This window comes from Struthio camelus, chromosome 13 (genome assembly GCF_040807025.1).
Source record: "Struthio camelus isolate bStrCam1 chromosome 13, bStrCam1.hap1, whole genome shotgun sequence".
NCBI lineage: Eukaryota > Metazoa > Chordata > Aves > Struthioniformes > Struthionidae > Struthio > Struthio camelus.
This window is the reverse complement of record NC_090954.1, coordinates 22231088-22254986: the sequence shown is the minus strand read 5'-3', so window position 1 is coordinate 22254986 and position 23899 is coordinate 22231088. Positions and strand designations below refer to the sequence as shown.

The 23899-nt window shown below is 60.4% G+C and overlaps 2 protein-coding genes and 1 pseudogene across 2 annotated transcripts in view; all 3 read left to right on the top strand.

Annotated features, from left to right (window-relative positions):
- The first annotated feature begins 2018 nt into the window (after positions 1-2018).
- On the top strand, positions 2019-6591 carry LOC138069167 (protocadherin gamma-B5 pseudogene; annotated as a pseudogene).
- A 2381-nt stretch (positions 6592-8972) lies between these two features.
- On the top strand, positions 8973-13922 carry LOC104152584 (protocadherin gamma-A12-like). The gene is made up of 2 exons (XM_068960113.1): positions 8973-11342; positions 13731-13922. Exons 1-2 carry the CDS (start codon positions 8973-8975, stop codon positions 13920-13922), a joined length of 2562 nt encoding a protein of 853 aa, XP_068816214.1.
- LOC104154015 (uncharacterized) overlaps positions 11351-23899 on the top strand; it is a 99295-nt gene continuing 86746 nt past the window's right edge. Inside the window, exons 1-4 of the mRNA XM_068960112.1 lie at positions 11351-17158; positions 19688-19763; positions 20495-20591; positions 21112-23895. Coding sequence (XP_068816213.1) covers positions 14566-17158; positions 19688-19763; positions 20495-20591; positions 21112-23895 — 5550 coding nt within the window. The 5' untranslated portion in view covers positions 11351-14565. The remainder of the gene's footprint in view (positions 17159-19687; positions 19764-20494; positions 20592-21111; positions 23896-23899) is intronic.

Below are 23899 nucleotides of genomic sequence, written 5' to 3'. Positions count from 1 at the left end.
GAACGCTGCCCCAGCCTAGAACTGTACTCTAAAAACGTATATCTACCTCGTGTTGATGGAAGATGCGTGTTGCATTTTTTTCCGTCTCTTCAAGCCTTTGTGGGGTGGGACTCGAGTGATGGCTGTCCCGGTTCCCGGAGGTTGCCAACACTGAGAAAGCCCTGGAGAACTGCAGTGCGTCTCTCCTGGCTTCGTCAGGCCTCCAACAGATACTGGTTCTGGGGTTTTTGTGTGTTTGTGTGTTTGTTTGTTTGTTTGTTTGTTTGTTCTTTTCTCCCGAGGGGTGGGAGGGTCGTGACTGAAGGTCCCGAGTCACTGAAGTCTTCTGAACACTTGCCTCTCTGGGGGAATGCTGTCACGCTGGCATCGTCTGCGTGCCTCCGGCTTTACAGTGTTGATGTGGCCAACAACGTATGCGTGCAGTGTGTACTCAGGAACCTGATAGTGCTGTCAGGATACTTCTTGATACTCTGAATACTCACTGAATGCTGTAGTGATGTTGTCAAGAAGGCAATTGCTTCCTCCACCAGGTCCAATGCCTCCACCTCGGTCCAATGCCTCCACCTCGTCCAATTGGGACGAGGAGCACTTAGGCCATGCCTGCAGTGCGAAACGTCTCTTGTTATTCCTCTCATGCTCTTTAGCTTACAGTACGACTGGTAATCTGTCCCATGCTCTTTCTTTGGCTTATAGTACAGCTTTTCCTGTGCATGGTAATAATTTAGGAGAAGAATTTTATGCTTGCTGAGCCCGGAGGCCTTTCCTAGGCCTTCTAGAGAAAAGTTCAGTGCTTGCTGGAATATCCTCGGTCTGGCCCAAGGGAGCTCCAAGTTGTGGCTGGAATAAGATCTGTTTCCCAGGCGCTGTACCTTTTGGCTCTAAAATACATCTCTATTCCGAACATGCAGCTCTTTGTCAAATGTGGGGAATCACCCTTGTGCTCCTGCAAAATATGTTCTGCTCTCTCTTAAATGCAGAAGCAGTATCATTTTTTCCTTTAGATTACAGCCTATTCTGAGGCCAGGCGAGTATGGCTGAAGTACCAGAAACCTCGCTAGAGCATGGCAGGTTAGAGAAGCACCGGCATTATGTCCGGACATTTACTAGGGGAAGTGAAGTGCTTTGACAGTGATTCGCTTCAGGACATCTTTTACTGCCTGAAGTCTGACCCGCTGTGGTTTAGGGCTCAGCCTTGAAAGCGAGTTACCTTACAGAGGAGCTGTGTTGCAGTTTGGCATCGCTTTCCAAACACGAACCTCTCGAGGCTGAGGTGCGAAAGCAGCCCCTGGCTCTGCTCCTGAATCCAAGAGCAGTGCCCGAACCGTACAGGAAATGCCGCTTCCAGGCAGACGCTGGCGTGTACATGTTCATGTGATGCATGTTGGGGTGGATAAATGAGGTCGAAGGGAGGGGCTTTCGCTATGCTGCCGACAGGCGGCTTTTCTTGTCCCCGCCCAAAGCGAATATATCTACTGCATATCCCTATGACGGTACCACCACCTTCGGTGCAAAGGACAGAAACCCCAGGCCTGACTTACCGAAGCGGAGGCGCGACAAAGCGACTGATTCCTTCCTTCCGCGAGGCGACCTTCTGTGACAGCAGGGGGTGGCGCAGGGTAACGCCTCCAGGCTGCTCCGAAGCAGCTCTTGAATGACGAGCTCCCCTGGGGAGAGCGTGGCTTTCCGCGGGGCCCTGGGCGGTCGCGGGCTGGCTGCAGTGGCGGCGCGGGGACTCCGGGTGCCGCTGTTGCCCGATGCAGAGCCGGAGCGCCGGAGCCGGAGCCGAAGCCGGAGCCGAAGCCGGGGCGGCTGCTGGCTCGCACAGCGCCCGCCTCGGGGACACAGAGCAGAGCAGAGCACGGCAGGGTAGAGCAGAGCAGAGCAGAGCAGAGCAGAGCAGAGCAGAGCAGAGGCGGCCTGTCTCTCGGCCCGCCGTTTGATCTGCGAGGCAGCAGCGGGGGATCTGCAGAGCCCGGCAGCGTCGGAGGACGGGAGGCGAGGCGCGGCGAGCGGCGGGGATGGGAGCGAGGCAAGCAGCGGAGCGGCGGGCAGCAGCCAGGCACGTCGCGCTGTTGGCCGTGCTGCTGCCGCTGTGCTGCCGGGCGGCGCCGGAGCGGCTGCGCTACGCGATTCCCGAGGAAACGGGCAGCGGCTCCCTGGTGGGGCCGCTGGCGCGGGACCTGGGGCTGAGCCCGGCCGACCTGCCGGCGCGCAAGCTGCGCATCAGCTCGGAGAAGCCCTACTTCGCCGTGAGCGCGGAGAACGGGAACCTGTACGTGAGCGAGAGGCTGGACCGCGAGGAGATGTGCGGCGACTCCGCGTCCTGCTCGGTCAGTTTCGAGGCGGTGGTGCAGAACCCGCTCAACGTTTTCCACGTCGACGTGGCCATCCAGGACATCAATGACAACTCCCCGGTCTTCAGCAAGGCTGCTCTCGATCTGGAGATCGGTGAATTGATCCTTCCTGGTGCGCGCTTTCCGCTGGAGATGGCGCAAGATGCGGTTGTGGGAAGCAACTCGCTGCTGAGTTACCAGCTGACTGAAACCCCGTCCTTCACGCTGGCAGTGAAGGAGAGCGCCAGTGGCAAGAAGCAGCCCGAACTGGTGTTAGCAGCCGCTTTGGACCGTGAGAAGCAGAGCTCCTTTCAGATGGTGCTGACGGCGGTGGACGGCGGGGCTCCAGCGAGGTCGGGGACGGTGCAGATTCGCGTGAACGTGACCGACGCCAATGACAACGCGCCCGTGTTCAGCAAAAGCGCGTACGAGGAGCGAGTGAGGGAGAATCTGCCGGCGGGGTCGCTGGTGCTGCGGGTCCGCGCCACGGACGCGGATGCGGGCTCCAACGGCCGCGTCTCCTACTCCTTCAGCAACGTGCCGGCGGCGGTCCGCGCTGTCTTCAGCATCGGCAGCGACAGCGGCGACATCCGGAGCGAAGGGATTCTGGATTTTGAGGAGAGGCAGGAGTACACCTTCGGAGTGGAAGCGAGGGACGGGGGCGGGCTCAGCGGTCACTGCCAAGTCCGCGTAGAGATCACCGACGAGAACGACAACGCGCCCGAGATAACGACGTTGTCGGTGTCGAGCCCGGTGCCCGAGGACTCCCCGCCCGGCACGGTCGTCGCGCTCCTCAAGGTGCGGGACCGGGACTCCGGCGAGAACGGGAAGGTGTGGTGCGAGCTGGAGGGCGAGACGCCGTTCGCGATGGTGGCGTCGCCGGGCAGCTCCTACAAGGTGGTGACGGCGAGCGCGCTGGACCGGGAGCGGGCGTCCGAGCACAACGTGACGGTGATGGCCCGCGACGGGGGCAGCCCGGCGCTCTGCAGCCGCACCGCGCTGGCGCTGGCGGTGTCGGACGTGAACGACAACGCGCCGGTGTTCGAGGAAGGCGCCTACAGCGCCTACGTGCCGGAGAACAACGCGGCGGGCGCGGCGGTGCTGCGCGTGCGCGCGCGGGACGCGGACGCGGGCGCCAACGGGCGCGTGAGCTACTGGCTGGTGGGCGGCAGCGCGGGCGAGGCGGCGGCGGCGGCGGCGTACGTGTCGGTGGAGGCGCGGAGCGGCGCGGTGTACGCGCAGCGCTCCTTCGACTACGAGCAGTGCCGCGAGTTCGCCGTGGAGGTGAGGGCGCAGGACGGCGGGGCGCCGGCGCGGAGCTCGACGGCGACGGTGCGCGTCTTCGTGCTGGACCGCAACGACAACGCGCCGCAGGTGCTGTGGCCGGCGGCGGCGGCGGCGAGCGCCGGCGCGGGCCCGTTCGAGGTGGTGCCGCGGTCGGCCGAGGCCGGGTGGCTGGCGGCCAAGGTGGTGGCGGTGGACGCGGACTCGGGGCGCAACGCGTGGCTGTCGTACGAGCTGGTGCAGGCGACGGAGCCGGCGCTGTTCCGGCTGGGGCTGCACAGCGGCGAGGTGCGCACGGCGCGGGCCGTGTCGGAGCGGGACGCGCCGCGGCAGCGGCTGGTGGTGGTGGTGAAGGACCACGGGCAGCCGGCGCTGTCGGCCACGGCCACGCTGCACGTGGTGCTGGCCGAGAGCTTGCAGGAGGCGCTGCCGGCGCTGAGCGAGCGGGCGGCGGGCGGCGAGTCGCCGGCGGATTTGCAGTTCTCCCTGGTGCTGGCGCTGGCGCTGCTCTGCGCCCTGCTGGTGCTGAGCGTGGCGCTGGCCGTGGTGGCGCGGGTGCGCCGCGCCGGGCCGCCCGCCGTCCTGCGCTGCCTGGGCGCCGAGCGCTTCTCCGGGGCCGGCCCGGCCTTCCCGGCCGACTTCTGCGAGGGCACCTTGCCCTACTCGTACAACCTGTGCGTGGCCCCGGGCCGCGCCGTGGCCGAGTGCGCTTGGCTGCCGGCCCCGCTGCCCGGCCTGGCCGCCGCGGATCTTCTCAGCGGGGACGCGCCCGGGACGCCGACGCCGAGCAGCAGCCGAGGCCCGGCAGAGCCGCCGTCGGACGCCGACGCCGTGCAGGTCTGTAAGCCGACCACCCGGTCCTCCTCTCGCCCCCTGCCTTGTCTTCTTACGACCTATATTCGTGCTTTTACAGTTTTGCTCATCCTTAGCCACCTGCGGTGCTTCCCTGGGGTTTTATTTGAATATGAAATAGGACGGAGTGGCGCCCGCTGGAGTGAATGAAAGAATGGAGGAAGCACTAGTGTAACGCCTTCTTTTTTCTAGGCTGTCGTAGGCGTTAGTAGCATGAATGTCTCTTCTCACACTGAATGGCAGTGCTGTTTGCATACTCGGTCCTGACCGTCTTGCATTTCATGAGCTTTGTTGGCCCTCGTCCTTCACGCAACAGTGCTTTTCCCTTCTCCAAGTCGTGGTAGGATTTTAGTGGGAGAGCGGCGCGAGACCCGCCGTCGCACCCCGATGCACTGTAGGTCTGTAAGCCGTCTCCAACGTCTCGGTCGTTGTTAACTTGACGCAATTATTTTTGTGGTTTGCTTTCCACATGTGTGCGTTGTAGTGGGACAGGATGATCCCTTTGTCATGAAAGGAGGAGACAGTATTTTCCCCACTTCGCTTAAAAGCAGGAAGTGAACCAAGGTGCCCCTGGGGTCATCAGGAATTACACGTTCAGGCTCAGTTGAAAGGTTCCGGCCGTCACGTTTGTTCCGTAGACAATCGCATACGTGAGTAACAGCGAATGTGGCTCCTCGTTGTGTACAATGAAGTGTACTGATTCTGCACTTGGGTAGGGGGGAAATGTGATCGAAGGGTTTTGTGTTGAAGGGTTTTTGTTTTCCTCGATCTCCTTTTCCCCAGGGAGACGACTTGCTTGATAGTGTTGAACACGAAACAAATGTTGTACGTTGTTTCGGTGCTGTATCTCCAGGTGAAATGTGAGCGTGTGCCTGTGAATGGGTCGACAAAAGAGAGCCTCCGGGCGCGGCCAGGGCCTAACTTCCCCCCTAAAGAAAGACACGGGCGTCGCCGCCTACCGTCCCAGTTGTTGGTGCTGCAGAAGGGTTGGAGTCAGGGGAGCCGGTTCTTCTGTAGGGCCATGATTTCTCTGCGTTCTTTATGGCCTTTTCCATCGGTGGTGCTAGGGCTCCGTCTCTTTTCCTGGTCGTCACTGTGTCTTTAATATGCAGGCGAAGGTGAAGGGGGGCGTTGATGTAGAGCCGAGGTCATAAATTGAATTGCTAGGGATGGTGTGGTGTTGTGGCAAACGTAACGGTACTTTGACCATGTCTGAGTCTGTCTAATCTATGAGACCAGAACGTTTTTTCTTTTTCTTTTTCTTTTTTTTTTTTTTTTTTGCTGAAAGGCAGTGGCTAAGCGAGCAATATGTGTGCTATTGCGTTTTGGCTGGCTAATACTGGAGTAGCTTGCAGGGGTACTGAAAATTCTCCCTCCTGGAGTCTTATTGTTTTTTGGAAGTTCTACGCAAGAACAGAAAGAGGAGAAATAGGCAGGTGTCTTTAAACGTGTCTGCCCGTGTGATGTGTGTGTACACATATCTATCAAGGGTGAGAAGCCAGGATTCTGGCTAGTCGGCAGGCCGTCACGTGTATGCGAGTGAATTGTTAATTGTGGCTTCCTATTAGGGCAGATGGTATTTCCATCTTTACCAAGAGGAATAGATTTTCTGTTGTTTGGAGACGGAGACATCTTTGGGTTGGATCGCTTTGGATTTCTTGTTTTTCTCTCTCTGGTACCTTCAAACACGGAAGTCTGCTGCTAGGAAAGGGGTTGTGTCTTCTCCTTCTCCGACATGCAGATATGATACAAGAACGTTACATACTCGGAAAAGCAACGTTTAGCAACGTGTACTTATTAACAGCGATAGAGGTGGAGTGCATTACTTCTGTCCTAGCCACAGAAGACCAGAAACCCCGACATTGTCTCGTTAAGAGTTATCATAGTTAGGCATGCTGGAACGTCTCCCTCAGTTTCTGATGATACTACGAGTCCACTCAGAAGCATTTCGATTTCCTTCTTCTCGTCCTACATTTTTCTTAGAAAACTGCTCAGCAGCCCTCCATCAGTGTTTGTCATCCGTTGGCTCCATCTCTTCTTCAGAACACTCAAATCAGCTTCCTGCTTTACGTGAGGAGAGGTTCCGTTTCGGTCGAGACTTCCTCAAGTATGCTTCTTCTTCCTTTTTATGGAAAGAAAAGGCTTTAGCAGATCACTTGAATCATGAATTGCAAGGCTGACTTTTGGAAACAAATAATCCAGCTTGCTGGATTATTTGCTTGCTGGAAAGGTATGCCCAGCCTGCACTAATGGAGCCCCTTCTTTGGAGTTTACCCAGCGTTCCGTTCAGCTCACTTAGGACACATCTGTTTCTTTCATGCAGGTTTTTATTTGCCTCGTAATTTGCAAGGCGCACGGCTATCTCCTCCCCTCCCCGCCGCTCACTCACTTTTAACGTCATTTTCAATTAAAGGTGCTGTTAGTTTCTCTAATTTAATGGTTTTTCCTGCCTTCTCGTTTTAACTGCGGGAAGACTGTTTCTCACTGTCTCGTGATTAGTTTCGTGAGCAGCACACATTATTAACCACTTTTCGCACAGAAGCTTCCTTCTATGTGCATGTTCAATTTGTTTGTTATTCCTTCTAAGCGACCCTCTAGCAGCTGGTTCACTGTGTGTGTGTTTACTGTTTGAGCGTAACCTCTTGAACTGACTTGCTTTCAGTCGGCATCTGTCCGTTTTCTGTCCTACCCCGATGGATTCGCCCGTACCCTACCCCCCGTCGCCCCCAGTACCTTCGGTGAGGCGACGTGCGGCGCTGGCCCCGCGTAGTTTCCCCGCGAGCGGCTCTCGCTCATTGCGGTGGCTGCGCTGACTGGAGCGCGCTTCAGGGGAGAGCCGAAATGTGATTCACAGCAGCCTCTGCTGTGTGCTGAAAACAGAAGTGAAAGGCGGAGAGGTGTGTGTGGAGTGTTTGGAGATAAGGGAGAAAGACTGCTCATGAAAGGAACGATCAATTACAAAGGCTAAGGCAATGAACGACAAAAGGTTAGCGTAGGTGGAGATGTCCCCTGAAACGCTTGTCTCGACCATCGAAGCCTCTGCCGGGAGAGAGCACTCGTGTGACGCCCGTGCAATGCAGGTCTGTAAGCCTGCGTGTTCCTCTAAGTCTAAGTACACCACTTGTAACGTTTTGTCTGTTGTACGGCTTTGCTTTTTTGTTGTTGTTGCTGCTGCTTTTGAAAGGAATGGCCCCTTTTCTGAATGAACTGGAGGGACGCAGTAGCGTTATATTTCCCGTAGGTTAACAGCTGTAAATGTTTTCAGAGGTTCGTGGTTCTGGTGTCCAAGAACACCGTTAGAGTTCCACTGATCAGTGTAGACTGCTCAGTTGAAAGGCGTGGTGGAAATGTGTAATACCGATATTAGTTCCCATGCGGACGGACATGGGTACTGACGCAGCCGACTATTACGGTCTGTCGGTTGATGAAAGATCGCGTAATTCGTTTTGCTCTGTGTGCTGTGCTCCAGAGAGGGGTGGCTGCTGGGGGTTGCTGAGGAGGTGGGAGGAGTGGAGGTGGTCTGCACAGATGCCTTGGTATGTAGCGTTGGCGGCATCATCGAAAAAGTAGTACTACCGAGTTACGAAACGAAGCTGTCGTTTCACAGTCGATTCGGTGTCAGGTGACCATTCGTCGCTGGAAAACTGAGGGGAAATAACGTAAGCAGCGCTGTAAGAAATAGGCCTGCGATTCGTCGTGCAGATTCTGCTCTTGGACTAGTGGCAATGCGTATTCAATATCTAAAGGTCGTAAAGCACATGTTATATGCATACAGTTATAGAGGTATGTCGTATACATGTAGTTGTGCTTTACCTAAACCGCCGGAAGCAATTGATTTTTGCCGTGCGGTAGGAGTTCCACACCCACAAGTCAGCCTCCTTTCTTGCATGGTGACCTTCAGGAAAAGAAAGGTTAATGTCATGAGGTCCAGAGAAGACAACAGCTTGAGAGCAAGGAAGGCAGCACATATTCTCCACAGGCCAAATGTGTATCCTGAAGCCTGACTTTTCCGCCGGCCCCCGACAGTACGGGATAGGCGTGGGGAACGGGAGGAGCGGGAGGCTGGGGTGAGACTTGTGGCTGCAGTTCTCGGCGGAGGCTGCGGGCGCCGCTGCTCACCAAGGAGGAGAGGAGAAGAGGAGGGAGCGGAGCGCTGGAGCGAGCCCCGCCCGCTGCGGCGCCGGGCTGGCTGGCCGGCCGGCTGGGCGTGCGGGCGGGCTGCGAGCGGCCCGGCGGTGCGGAGGCGTGCAGCGGCGAGGCGGAGGGGTGGGCGAGAGCGGGCCGGCGGGCCGTGCCGGAGCGAGAGCGGCGCGGAGGAGCCGGCGGGATTTCGGTGCCGGCGGGGCGGCGGCGGCGATGCGTGCGGATCCAGGGAGGCGCTGGGGCCGGCGAGAGCGAGGGCGAGGGCGAGGGCGAGGGCGAGGGCGAGCGCTGCTGTGGTGCGCCTTGGTGGCGGCGTGGGAGCTGGCGTGGGGGCAGCTCCGCTACTCGGTGCCCGAGGAGATGCAGAAGGGCTCTTTCGTGGGCGACGTGGCCAAGGACCTGGGGCTGGAGCCGGCGGCGCTGCGCGCCCGCGGCGCCCGCGTTGTTTCCCAAGGTAGGCGGCAGTATTTCGCTCTGCATGACAGGACCGGCCATTTAGTGACGGCGGAAAGGATAGACAGAGAGCAAGTTTGCGGCCGGCTGGAGGACAAGTGCCTGATAAATTTAGAAATCTTGGTAGAATTCTCTATGAGGGTTTTCAAACTACAGATAGAAATCACCGACCTGAATGACAATGCTCCCAAGTTCCAGCAAGATAAACTGCAGTTCCGAATCAGTGAGCTAACGGCTGTGGGAACGCGGTACTCGCTGGAAGAAGCGCAAGACGCGGACGCAGGGCTGAATGCCCTGCAGCGCTACGAGCTGAGCGGCGACGAGCACTTCGGTCTGGCCGTGCAGACGGGACCGGATGGGGAGAAACAGCCCGAGCTGGTGCTGGCGAAGGCGCTGGACCGGGAGGAAGGCGCGTTTCACGAGCTGGTGCTGAGGGCTGAGGACGGCGGGGAGCCGGCGCGGACGGGCACGGCGCGGATCCGCGTGGTGGTGCTGGACGCGAACGACAACGCGCCGGTGTTCAGCCAGGCGGTGTACACGGTGCGCGTGCGGGAGGACGTGCCCGTGGGGTCGCGGCTGCTCACCGTGAACGCCACGGATGCGGACGAGGGCAGCAATGCAGAGCTGAGCTACTCGTTGCGCAGGACGCCCGGCGGAGCGTCGCGCGTCTTCCAGGTGGACGCCCGCACCGGGGACGTGTCGGCGGCGGGGCAGCTGGACTACGAGGAAGCGGCTTTGTACGAGCTGGAGGTGCAGGCGAAGGACGGCGGGGACCTCTCGGCCAGGGCGAAAGTCCTGGTGAGCGTCATCGACGTCAACGACAACACGCCTGAAATCATGGTGACGTCCGTCGTGAGCTCGGTGCCCGAGGACAGCCCCCCGGGAACTGTTATCGCTTTGCTAAAAGTGAAGGACGAAGATTCAGAGGCCAATGGGGAGGTGCGGCTGTCGCTCCCAGGCACGCTGCCGTTCCGGCTGGAGAAGTCCTTTGAGGACTACTACAGCGTGGTGACGGCGCGGGAGCTGGACCGGGAGGAGGTGTCGGAGTACAACGTGACGGTGCGGGCGACGGACGGCGGGTCGCCGGCGCTGTGGAGCAGCGCGGTGCTGCCGCTGCGGGTGCTGGACGTGAACGACAACGCGCCGGTGTTCGGCGAGGCGCGCTACAGCGCCTGGCTGCCCGAGAACAACGGCAAGGGCGCGCTGGTGCTGAGGGTGCGGGCGGCGGACGCGGACTGGGGGCAGAACGGGCGCGTGCGGTACCGGCTGTGCGAGGGGCAGGTGCGGGGCGCGCCGCTCTCGTCCTACGTGTCGGTGCACGCGGAGACGGGCGCGCTGTACGCGCTGCGCTCCTTCGACTACGAGGAGGTGCGCGAGGTGGGGCTGTGGGTGCGGGCGGAGGACGGGGGCGCGCCGGCGCTGAGCAGCAACGTGTCGGTGCGGCTCTTCATCGTGGACGAGAACGACAACGCGCCGCAGGTGCTGTACCCGGCGGCGGCGGCGGCGGCGGCGGCGGCGGGCGCGGGCGCGGGCGCGGGCGCGGGCTGGTCGGGCGTGGAGCTGGCGCCGCGGTCGGCGGAGCCCGGGACGCTGGTGGCCAAGGTGGTGGCGGTGGACGCGGACTCGGGGCAGAACGCGTGGCTGTCGTACGAGCTGGCCAAGGCGACGGAGCCGGGGCTCTTCCGCGTGGGGCTGCACAGCGGCGAGGTGCGCACGGCGCGGCTGCCGGTGGCGCGCGACGCGCCGCGGCAGCGGCTGGTGGTGGTGGTGAAGGACCACGGGCAGCCGGCGCTGTCGGCCACGGCCACGCTGCACGTGGTGCTGGCCGAGAGCGTGGCGGAGCTGCTGTCGGAGCTGAGCGGCGCGGCGGCGCCGGGCGAGCCGGCCGGCAGCCTGACGCGCTGGCTGGTGCTGGCCGTGGCGGCCGTGGCGTGCCTCTTCCTCGCCTTCCTGCTGGCGCTGCTGGCGCTGCGCCTGCGCCGCTGGCGCCGCTCGCGGCTGCTGGCCGCGGGCAGCGGGGCCTCGCGCGCCGCCCCGGCCTCGCCCTTCGTGGGCATCGACGGCGTCCGCGCCTTCCTCCACTCCTACTCGCACGAGCTCTCGCTCACCGCCGACTCGCGCAAGAGCCAGCGCCGCTGCCCGGGCGCCAGCGGCCCCAACACCCTGCCGGCCCCGCCGCCGCCCGACAAACGCGCGCCGCTGCTGCCCGAAGAGCCCGCCGGCGCCGGCGCCGGCAGCGACAGCGACAGCGACAGCGACAGCGGAGACGCCCTCCCGGTGAGTGCCTCTGACGAGACTTTCCACGTGCTCCTTGCTTCCGCCCCTCCTCGCGCCTTTTCCCCTGCGCGGCGGCACTTGTCCCTTTGCTTTCCTGCTCGTCGTCGTTTCTGTCACAGAGCGGGAGAGTAGCGAGCAGAGGTGGAGGGATAGCTGCGGGTGTGGCTACGACCTCCTCGAAGGTCCCTGTTGCCGATACGATTTGCTTTTGCAGTGCTCTAGGGGGTGCGGAGCTCGCGGAAACGGAAATGTGTTTTTCAGGTGGATTTTCTTGGTGAGCGGCTCGTTATTTGCATTTGCTTAGAAAGGGTGTCAGCTGGTCGCTGTTCTTCTCGCCCTCCTCTTAGGACACGCCCTTTTCCTTTGGTGCTAGTTATCTCAAACGGGTGCAATGAGTCGGCGGGCAATGGGAGTGGCAAGCCTGTAGGCAGCGTGAACTTCTGTATAAAGGCCTGACACTTGTGGTGGGTTCGGAGCCTGACCCTGGGTGGTGGGGAAAGGCGGCCAGAAGAGCCTGTGTGGGGACGATGAATTTCCTGACTGTGTCTAGCACCCCCAGAGAATCCACGAGCTGCAGGAGAGAAGGCGTTGACCAGGGAGATGGCGTAGGCTTCTGGGGGCTCGTTGTGTCAGAACATGCTTCACGCGATGTGTCAATCGGTGCGTTGTGACAGAAGGGTGAATGGGACGCTCGAGGATGCAGTGTGCGTTTTGCGAGTGGGAGGTACTGCTGCCTCGATCGGGAGACCATTCCTCGGTGTGCCTGTGTATTGCCGGTTGCCTGCTGGCATTCCCTGCTTTGGGCCAACAGTGAGCTCCAAGCTGTGGAGGGACTAAGAGGCTGGAGGAGCGAAACGGCTGCTTGGTAAGTGCCAAGTTGTGAAATATATGAGCATGCGACAGAGGCACCACTTGACCTAAGTGGGGGATCACCGTTGCGCTCCTCCGGAGGTCCTCCACTGTCTTGTGAGTGGAGCTCAACGGCTGTATGTTTATAGGCGGCAGCCTGTCCTTAGGCCTTGAAGGTATGGGTGAAGTGTGAGAAAGCAAGCTGGCGCATGGTTCCCAATGGCGTGTGGAGCCCTTGGTGTCGTTACGAGAGGGCAGAATGCCTTCAAAGTTACTAGGGCAGTCGAAAAGCTTTTGTGTCAAGTCGGTATCACTGTCTCACTGGACCTCTGAGGTTGGAGGCAATGCAGTTCAGTGAACGCTGCCCCAGCCTAGAACTGTACTCTAAAAACGTATATCTACCTCGTGTTGATGGAAGATGCGTGTTGCATTTTTTTCCGTCTCTTCAAGCCTTTGTGGGGTGGGACTCGAGTGATGGCTGTCCCGGTTCCCGGAGGTTGCCAACACTGAGAAAGCCCTGGAGAACTGCAGTGCGTCTCTCCTGGCTTCGTCAGGCCTCCAACAGATACTGGTTCTGGGGTTTTTGTGTGTTTGTGTGTTTGTTTGTTTGTTTGTTTGTTTGTTCTTTTCTCCCGAGGGGTGGGAGGGTCGTGACTGAAGGTCCCGAGTCACTGAAGTCTTCTGAACACTTGCCTCTCTGGGGGAATGCTGTCACGCTGGCATCGTCTGCGTGCCTCCGGCTTTACAGTGTTGATGTGGCCAACAACGTATGCGTGCAGTGTGTACTCAGGAACCTGATAGTGCTGTCAGGATACTTCTTGATACTCTGAATACTCACTGAATGCTGTAGTGATGTTGTCAAGAAGGCAATTGCTTCCTCCACCAGGTCCAATGCCTCCACCTCGGTCCAATGCCTCCACCTCGTCCAATTGGGACGAGGAGCACTTAGGCCATGCCTGCAGTGCGAAACGTCTCTTGTTATTCCTCTCATGCTCTTTAGCTTACAGTACGTCTGGTAATCTGTCCCATGCTCTTTCTTTGGCTTATAGTACAGCTTTTCCTGTGCATGGTAATAATTTAGGAGAAGAATTTTATGCTTGCTGAGCCCGGAGGCCTTTCCTAGGCCTTCTAGAGAAAAGTTCAGTGCTTGCTGGAATATCCTCGGTCTGGCCCAAGGGAGCTCCAAGTTGTGGCTGGAATAAGATCTGTTTCCCAGGCGCTGTACCTTTTGGCTCTAAAATACATCTCTATTCCGAACATGCAGCTCTTTGTCAAATGTGGGGAATCACCCTTGTGCTCCTGCAAAATATGTTCTGCTCTCTCTTAAATGCAGAAGCAGTATCATTTTTTCCTTTAGATTACAGCCTACTCTGAGGCCAGGCGAGTATGGCTGAAGTACCAGAAACCTCGCTAGAGCATGGCAGGTTAGAGAAGCACCGGCATTATGTCCGGACATTTACTAGGGGAAGTGAAGTGCTTTGACAGTGATTCGCTTCAGGACATCTTTTACTGCCTGAAGTCTGACCCGCTGTGGTTTAGGGCTCAGCCTTGAAAGCGAGTTACCTTACAGAGGAGCTGTGTTGCAGTTTGGCATCGCTTTCCAAACACGAACCTCTCGAGGCTGAGGTGCGAAAGCAGCCCCTGGCTCTGCTCCTGAATCCAAGAGCAGTGCCCGAACCGTACAGGAAATGCCGCTTCCAGGCAGACGCTGGCGTGTACATGTTCATGTGATGCATGTTGGGGTGGATAAATGAGGTCGAAGGGAGGGGCTTTCGCTATGCTGCCGACAGGCGGCTTTTCTTGTCCCCGCCCAAAGCGAATATATCTACTGCATATCCCTATGACGGTACCACCACCTTCGGTGCAAAGGACAGAAACCCCAGGCCTGACTTACCGAAGCGGAGGCGCGACAAAGCGACTGATTCCTTCCTTCCGCGAGGCGACCTTCTGTGACAGCAGGGGGTGGCGCAGGGTAACGCCTCCAGGCTGCTCCGAAGCAGCTCTTGAATGACGAGCTCCCCTGGGGAGAGCGTGGCTTTCCGCGGGGCCCTGGGCGGTCGCGGGCTGGCTGCAGTGGCGGCGCGGGGACTCCGGGTGCCGCTGTTGCCCGATGCAGAGCCGGAGCGCCGGAGCCGGAGCCGAAGCCGGAGCCGAAGCCGGGGCGGCTGCTGGCTCGCACAGCGCCCGCCTCGGGGACACAGAGCAGAGCAGAGCACGGCAGGGTAGAGCAGAGCAGAGCAGAGCAGAGCAGAGCAGAGCAGAGCAGAGGCGGCCTGTCTCTCGGCCCGCCGTTTGATCTGCGAGGCAGCAGCGGGGGATCTGCAGAGCCCGGCAGCGTCGGAGGACGGGAGGCGAGGCGCGGCGAGCGGCGGGGATGGGAGCGAGGCAAGCAGCGGAGCGGCGGGCAGCAGCCAGGCACGTCGCGCTGTTGGCCGTGCTGCTGCCGCTGTGCTGCCGGGCGGCGCCGGAGCGGCTGCGCTACGCGATTCCCGAGGAAACGGGCAGCGGCTCCCTGGTGGGGCCGCTGGCGCGGGACCTGGGGCTGAGCCCGGCCGACCTGCCGGCGCGCAAGCTGCGCATCAGCTCGGAGAAGCCCTACTTCGCCGTGAGCGCGGAGAACGGGAACCTGTACGTGAGCGAGAGGCTGGACCGCGAGGAGATGTGCGGCGACTCCGCGTCCTGCTCGGTCAGTTTCGAGGCGGTGGTGCAGAACCCGCTCAACGTTTTCCACGTCGACGTGGCCATCCAGGACATCAATGACAACTCCCCGGTCTTCAGCAAGGCTGCTCTCGATCTGGAGATCGGTGAATGGACTGTTCCTGGTGCGCGCTTTCCGCTGGAGATGGCGCAAGATGCGGATGTGGGAAGCAACTCGCTGCTGAGTTACCAGCTGACTGAAACCCCGTCCTTCACGCTGGCAGTGAAGGAGAGCGCCAGTGGCAAGAAGCAGCCCGAACTGGTGTTAGCAGCCGCTTTGGACCGTGAGAAGCAGAGCTCCTTTCAGATGGTGCTGACGGCGGTGGACGGCGGGGCTCCAGCGAGGTCGGGGACGGTGCAGATTCGCGTGAACGTGACCGACGCCAATGACAACGCGCCCGTGTTCAGCAAAAGCGCGTACGAGGCGCGAGTGAGAGAGAATCTGCCGGCGGGGTCGCTGGTGCTGCGGGTCCGCGCCACGGACGCGGATGCGGGCTCCAACGGCCGCGTCTCCTACTCCTTCAGCAACGTGCCGGCGGCGGTCCGCGCTGTCTTCAGCATCGGCAGCGACAGCGGCGACATCCGGAGCGAAGGGATTCTGGATTTTGAGGAGAGGCAGGAGTACACCTTCGGAGTGGAAGCGAGGGACGGGGGCGGGCTCAGCGGTCACTGCCAAGTCCGCGTAGAGATCACCGACGAGAACGACAACGCGCCCGAGATAACGACGTTGTCGGTGTCGAGCCCGGTGCCCGAGGACTCCCCGCCCGGCACGGTCGTCGCGCTCCTCAAGGTGCGGGACCGGGACTCCGGCGAGAACGGGAAGGTGTGGTGCGAGCTGGAGGGCGAGACGCCGTTCGCGATGGTGGCGTCGCCGGGCAGCTCCTACAAGGTGGTGACGGCGAGCGCGCTGGACCGGGAGCGGGCGTCCGAGCACAACGTGACGGTGATGGCCCGCGACGGGGGCAGCCCGGCGCTCTGCAGCCGCACCGCGCTGGCGCTGGCGGTGTCGGACGTGAACGACAACGCGCCGGTGTTCGAGGAAGGCGCCTACAGCGCCTACGTGCCGGAGAACAACGCGGCGGGCGCGGCGGTGCTGCGCGTGCGCGCGCGGGACGCGGACGCGGGCGCCAACGGGCGCGTGAGCTACTGGCTGGTGGGCGGCAGCGCGGGCGAGGCGGCGGCGGCGGCGGCGTACGTGTCGGTGGAGGCGCGGAGCGGCGCGGTGTACGCGCAGCGCTCCTTCGACTACGAGCAGTGCCGCGAGTTCGCCGTGGAGGTGAGGGCGCAGGACGGCGGGGCGCCGGCGCGGAGCTCGACGGCGACGGTGCGCGTCTTCGTGCTGGACCGCAACGACAACGCGCCGCAGGTGCTGTGGCCGGCGGCGGCGGCGGCGAGCGCCGGCGCGGGCCCGTTCGAGGTGGTGCCGCGGTCGGCCGAGGCCGGGTGGCTGGCGGCCAAGGTGGTGGCGGTGGACGCGGACTCGGGGCGCAACGCGTGGCTGTCGTACGAGCTGGTGCAGGCGACGGAGCCGGCGCTGTTCCGGCTGGGGCTGCACAGCGGCGAGGTGCGCACGGCGCGGGCCGTGTCGGAGCGGGACGCGCCGCGGCAGCGGCTGGTGGTGGTGGTGAAGGACCACGGGCAGCCGGCGCTGTCGGCCACGGCCACGCTGCACGTGGTGCTGGCCGAGAGCTTGCAGGAGGCGCTGCCGGCGCTGAGCGAGCGGGCGGCGGGCGGCGAGTCGCCGGCGGATTTGCAGTTCTCCCTGGTGCTGGCGCTGGCGCTGCTCTGCGCCCTGCTGGTGCTGAGCGTGGCGCTGGCCGTGGTGGCGCGGGTGCGCCGCGCCGGGCCGCCCGCCGTCCTGCGCTGCCTGGGCGCCGAGCGCTTCTCCGGGGCCGGCCCGGCCTTCCCGGCCGACTTCTGCGAGGGCACCTTGCCCTACTCGTACAACCTGTGCGTGGCCCCGGGCCGCGCCGTGGCCGAGTGCGCTTGGCTGCCGGCCCCGCTGCCCGGCCTGGCCGCCGCGGATCTTCTCAGCGGGGACGCGCCCGGGACGCCGACGCCGAGCAGCAGCCGAGGCCCGGCAGAGCCGCCGTCGGACGCCGACGCCGTGCAGGTCTGTAAGCCGACCACCCGGTCCTCCTCTCGCCCCCTGCCTTGTCTTCTTACGACCTATATTCGTGCTTTTACAGTTTTGCTCATCCTTAGCCACCTGCGGTGCTTCCCTGGGGTTTTATTTGAATATGAAATAGGACGGAGTGGCGCCCGCTGGAGTGAATGAAAGAATGGAGGAAGCACTAGTGTAACGCCTTCTTTTTTCTAGGCTGTCGTAGGCGTTAGTAGCATGAATGTCTCTTCTCACACTGAATGGCAGTGCTGTTTGCATACTCGGTCCTGACCGTCTTGCATTTCATGAGCTTTGTTGGCCCTCGTCCTTCACGCAACAGTGCTTTTCCCTTCTCCAAGTCGTGGTAGGATTTTAGTGGGAGAGCGGCGCGAGACCCGCCGTCGCACCCCGATGCACTGTCGGTCTGTAAGCCGTCGCCAACGTCTCGGTCGTTGTTAACTTGACGCAATTATTTTTGTGGTTTGCTTTCCACATGTGTGCGTTGTAGTGGGACAGGATGATCCCTTTGTCATGAAAGGAGGAGACAGTATTTTCCCCGCTTCGCTTAAAAGCAGGAAGTGAACCAAGGTGCCCCTGGGGTCATCAGGAATTACACGTTCAGGCTCAGTTGAAAGGTTCCGGCCGTCACGTTTGTTCCGTAGACAATCGCATACGTGAGTAACAGCGAATGTGGCTCCTCGTTGTGTACAATGAAGTGTACTGATTCTGCACTTGGGTAGGGGGGAAATGTGATCGAAGGGTTTTGTGTTGAAGGGTTTTTGTTTTCCCCGATCTCCTTTTCCCCAGGGAGACGACTTGCTTGATAGTGTTGAACACGAAACAAATGTTGTACGTTGTTTCGGTGCTGTATCTCCAGGTGAAATGTGAGCGTGTGCCTGTGAATGGGTCGACAAAAGAGAGCCTCCGGGCGCGGCCAGGGCCTAACTTCCCCCCTAAAGAAAGACACGGGCGTCGCCGCCTACCGTCCCAGTTGTTGGTGCTGCAGAAGGGTTGGAGTCAGGGGAGCCGGTTCTTCTGTAGGGCCATGATTTCTCTGCGTTCTTTATGGCCTTTTCCATCGGTGGTGGTAGGGCTCCGTCTCTTTTCCTGGTCGTCACTGTGTCTTTAATATGCAGGCGAAGGTGAAGGGGGGCGTTGATGTAGAGCCGAGGTCATAAATTGAATTGCTAGGGATGGTGTGGTGTTGTGGCAAACGTAACGGTACTTTGACCATGTCTGAGTCTGTCTAATCTATGAGACCAGAACGTTTTTTCTTTTTGTTTTTGTTTTTTATTTTATTTTATTTATTTTTTTTTTGCTGAAAGGCAGTGGCTAAGCGAGCAATATGTGTGCTATTGCGTTTTGGCTGGCTAATACTGGAGTAGCTTGCAGGGGTACTGAAAATTCTCCCTCCTGGAGTCTTATTGTTTTTTGGAAGTTCTACGCAAGAACAGAAAGAGGAGAAATAGGCAGGTGTCTTTAAACGTGTCTGCCCGTGTGATGTGTGTGTACACATATCTATCAAGGGTGAGAAGCCAGGATTCTGGCTAGTCGGCAGGCCGTCACGTGTATGCGAGTGAATTGTTAATTGTGGCTTCCTATTAGGGCAGATGGTATTTCCATCTTTACCAAGAGGAATAGATTTTCTGTTGTTTGGAGACGGAGACATCTTTGGGTTGGATCGCTTTGGATTTCTTGTTTTTCTCTCTCTGGTACCTTCAAACACGGAAGTCTGCTGCTAGGAAAGGGGTTGTGTCTTCTCCTTCCCCGACATGCAGATATGATACAAGAACGTTACATACTCGGAAAAGCAACGTTTAGCAACGTGTACTTATTAACAGCGATAGAGGTGGAGTGCATTACTTCTGTCCTAGCCACAGAAGACCAGAAACCCCGACATTGTCTCGTTAAGAGTTATCATAGTTAGGCATGCTGGAACGTCTCCCTCAGTTTCTGATGATACTACGAGTCCACTCAGAAGCATTTCGATTTCCTTCTTCTCGTCCTACATTTTTCTTAGAAAACTGCTCAGCAGCCCTCCATCAGTGTTTGTCATCCGTTGGCTCCATCTCTTCTTCAGAACACTCAAATCAGCTTCCTGCTTTACGTGAGGAGAGGTTCCGTTTCGGTCGAGACTTCCTCAAGTATGCTTCTTCTTCCTTTTTATGGAAAGAAAAGGCTTTAGCAGATCACTTAAATCATGAATTGCAAGGCTGACTTTTGGAAACAAATAATCCAGCACTGAAATTTGCTTGCTGGAAAGGTATGCCCAGCCTGCACTAATGGAGCCCCTTCTTTGGAGTTTACCCAGCGTTCCGTTCAGCTCAGTTAGGACACATCTGTTTCTTTCATGCAGGTTTTTATTTGCCTCGTAATTTGCAAGGCGCATGGCTATCTCCTCCCCTCCCCGCCGCTCACTCACTTTTAACGTCATTTTCAATTAAAGGTGCTGTTAGTTTCTCTAATTTAATGGTTTTTCCTGCCTTCTCGTTTTAACTGCGGGAAGACTGTTTCTCACTGTCTCGTGATTAGTTTCGTGAGCAGCACACATTATTAACCACTTTTCGCACAGAAGCTTCCTTCTATGTGCATGTTCAATTTGTTTGTTATTCCTTCTAAGCGACCCTCTAGCAGCTGGTTCACTGTGTGTGTGTTTACTGTTTGAGCGTAACCTCTCGAACTGACTTGCTTTCAGTCGGCATCTGTCCGTTTTCTGTCCTACCCCGATGGATTCGCCCGTACCCTACCCCCCGTCGCCCCCAGTACCTTCGGTGAGGCGACGTGCGGCGCTGGCCCCGCGTAGTTTCCCCGCGAGCGGCTCTCGCTCATTGCGGTGGCTGCGCTGACTGGAGCGCGCTTCAGGGGAGAGCCGAAATGTGATTCACAGCAGCCTCTGCTGTGTGCTGAAAACAGAAGTGAAAGGCGGAGAGGTGTGTGTGGAGTGTTTGGAGATAAGGGAGAAAGACTGCTCATGAAAGGAACGATCAATTACAAAGGCTAAGGCAATGAACGACAAAAGGTTAGCGTAGGTGGAGATGTCCCCTGAAACGCTTGTCTCGACCATCGAAGCCTCTGCCGGGAGAGAGCACTCGTGTGACGCCCGTGCAATGCAGGTCTGTAAGCCTGCGTGTTCCTCTAAGTCTAAGTACACCACTTGTAACGTTTTGTCTGTTGTACGGCTTTGCTTTTTTGTTGTTGTTGCTGCTGCTTTTGAAAGGAATGGCCCCTTTTCTGAATGAACTGGAGGGACGCAGTAGCGTTATATTTCCCGTAGGTTAACAGCTGTAAATGTTTTCAGAGGTTCGTGGTTCTGGTGTCCAAGAACACCGTTAGAGTTCCACTGATCAGTGTAGACTGCTCAGTTGAAAGGCGTGGTGGAAATGTGTAATACCGATATTAGTTCCCATGCGGACGGACATGGGTACTGACGCAGCCGACTATTACGGTCTGTCGGTTGATGAAAGATCGCGTAATTCGTTTTGCTCTGTGTGCTGTGCTCCAGAGAGGGGTGGCTGCTGGGGGTTGCTGAGGAGGTGGGAGGAGTGGAGGTGGTCTGCACAGATGCCTTGGTATATAGCGTTGGCGGCATCATCGAAAAAGTAGTACTACCGAGTTACGAAACGAAGCTGTCGTTTCACAGTCGATTCGGTGTCAGGTGACCATTCGTCGCTGGAAAACTGAGGGGAAATAACGTAAGCAGCGCTGTAAGAAATAGGCCTGCGATTCGTCGTGCAGATTCTGCTCTTGGACTAGTGGCAATGCGTATTCAATATCTAAAGGTCGTAAAGCACATGTTATATGCATACAGTTATAGAGGTATGTCATATACATGTAGTTGCGCTTTACCTAAACCGCCGGAAGCAATTGATTTTTGCCGTGCGGTAGGAGTTCCACACCCACAAGTCAGCCTCCTTTCTTGCATGGTGACCTTCAGGAAAAGAAAGGTTAATGTCATGCGGTCCAGAGAAGACATCAGCTTGAGAGCAAGGAAGGCAGCACATATTCTCCACAGGCCAAATGTGTATCCTGAAGCCTGACTTTTCCGCCGGCCCCCGACAGTACGGGATAGGCGTGGGGAACGGGAGGAGCGGGAGGCTGGGGTGAGACTTGTGGCTGCAGTTCTCGGCGGAGGCTGCGGGCGCCGCTGCTCACCAAGGAGGAGAGGAGAAGAGGAGGGAGCGGAGCGCTGGAGCGAGCCCCGCCCGCTGCGGCGCCGGGCTGGCTGGCCGGCCGGCTGGGCGTGCGGGCGGGCTGCGAGCGGCCCGGCGGTGCGGAGGCGTGCAGCGGCGAGGCGGAGGGGTGGGCGAGAGCGGGCCGGCGGGCCGTGCCGGAGCGAGAGCGGCGCGGAGGAGCCGGCGGGATTTCGGTGCCGGCGGGGCGGCGGCGGCGATGCGTGCGGATCCAGGGAGGCGCTGGGGCCGGCGAGAGCGAGGGCGAGGGCGAGGGCGAGGGCGAGCGCTGCTGTGGTGCGCCTTGGTGGCGGCGTGGGAGCTGGCGTGGGGGCAGCTCCGCTACTCGGTGCCCGAGGAGATGCAGAAGGGCTCTTTCGTGGGCGACGTGGCCAAGGACCTGGGGCTGGAGCCGGCGGCGCTGCGCGCCCGCGGCGCCCGCATCGTCGACAAAGGTAGGCGGCAGTATTTCGCTCTGCATGACAAGACCGGCCATTTAGTGACGGCGGAAAGGATAGACAGAGAGCAAGTTTGCGGCCGGCTTGAGGACAAGTGCCTGATAAATTTAGAAATCTTGGTAGAATTCTCTATGAGGGTTTTCAAACTACAGATAGAAATCACCGACCTGAATGACAATGCTCCCAAGTTCCAGCAAGATAAACTGCAGTTCCGAATCAGTGAAACAGCAGCCGTGGGAACGCGGTACTCGCTGGAAGAAGCGCAAGACGCGGACGCAGGGCTGAATGCCCTGCAGCGCTACGAGCTGAGCGGCGACGAGCACTTCGGTCTGGCCGTGCAGACGGGACCGGATGGGGAGAAACAGCCCGAGCTGGTGCTGGCGAAGGCGCTGGACCGGGAGGAAGGCGCGTTTCACGAGCTGGTGCTGAGGGCTGAGGACGGCGGGCAGCCGGCGCGGACGGGCACGGCGCGGATCCGCGTGGTGGTGCTGGACGCGAACGACAACGCGCCGGTGTTCAGCCAGGCGGTGTACACGGTGCGCGTGCGGGAGGACGTGCCCGTGGGGTCGCGGCTGCTCACCGTGAACGCCACGGATGCGGACGAGGGCAGCAATGCAGAGCTGAGCTACTCGTTGCGCAGGACGCCCGGCGGAGCGTCGCGCGTCTTCCAGGTGGACGCCCGCACCGGGGACGTGTCGGCGGCGGGGCAGCTGGACTACGAGGAAGCGGCTTTGTACGAGCTGGAGGTGCAGGCGAAGGACGGCGGGGACCTCTCGGCCAGGGCGAAAGTCCTGGTGAGCGTCATCGACGTCAATGACAACACGCCTGAAATCGTGGTGACGTCCGTCGTGAGCTCGGTGCCCGAGGACAGCCCCCCGGGAACTGTTATCGCTTTGCTAAATGTGAAGGACGAAGATTCAGAGGCCAATGGGGAGGTGCGGCTGTCGCTCCCAGGCACGCTGCCGTTCCGGCTGGAGAAGTCCTTTGAGGACTACTACAGCGTGGTGACGGCGCGGGAGCTGGACCGGGAGGAGGTGTCGGAGTACAACGTGACGGTGCGGGCGACGGACGGCGGGTCGCCGGCGCTGTGGAGCAGCGCGGTGCTGCCGCTGCGGGTGCTGGACGTGAACGACAACGCGCCGGTGTTCGGCGAGGCGCGCTACAGCGCCTGGCTGCCCGAGAACAACGGCAAGGGCGCGCTGGTGCTGAGGGTGCGGGCGGCGGACGCGGACTGGGGGCAGAACGGGCGCGTGCGGTACCGGCTGTGCGAGGGGCAGGTGCGGGGCGCGCCGCTCTCGTCCTACGTGTCGGTGCACGCGGAGACGGGCGCGCTGTACGCGCTGCGCTCCTTCGACTACGAGGAGGTGCGCGAGGTGGGGCTGTGGGTGCGGGCGGAGGACGGGGGCGCGCCGGCGCTGAGCAGCAACGTGTCGGTGCGGCTCTTCATCGTGGACGAGAACGACAACGCGCCGCAGGTGCTGTACCCGGCGGCGGCGGCGGGCGCGGGCGCGGGCGCGGGCGCGGGCTGGTCGGGCGTGGAGCTGGCGCCGCGGTCGGCGGAGCCCGGGACGCTGGTGGCCAAGGTGGTGGCGGTGGACGCGGACTCGGGGCAGAACGCGTGGCTGTCGTACGAGCTGGCCAAGGCGACGGAGCCGGGGCTCTTCCGCGTGGGGCTGCACAGCGGCGAGGTGCGCACGGCGCGGCTGCCGGTGGCGCGCGACGCGCCGCGGCAGCGGCTGGTGGTGGTGGTGAAGGACCACGGGCAGCCGGCGCTGTCGGCCACGGCCACGCTGCACGTGGTGCTGGCCGAGAGCGTGGCGGAGCTGCTGTCGGAGCTGAGCGGCGCGGCGGCGCCGGGCGAGCCGGCCGGCAGCCTGACGCGCTGGCTGGTGCTGGCCGTGGCGGCCGTGGCGTGCCTCTTCCTCGCCTTCCTGCTGGCGCTGCTGGCGCTGCGCCTGCGCCGCTGGCGCCGCTCGCGGCTGCTGGCCGCGGGCAGCGGGGCCTCGCGCGCCGCCCCGGCCTCGCCCTTCGTGGGCATCGACGGCGTCCGCGCCTTCCTCCACTCCTACTCGCACGAGCTCTCGCTCACCGCCGACTCGCGCAAGAGCCAGCGCCGCTGCCCGGGCGCCAGCGGCTCCAACACCCTGCCGGCCCCGCCGCCGCCCGACAAACGCGCGCCGCTGCTGCCCGAAGAGCCCGCCGGCGCCGGCGCCGGCAGCGACAGCGACAGCGACAGCGGCAGCGGCAGCGACAGCGACAGCGGAGACGCCCTCCCGGTGA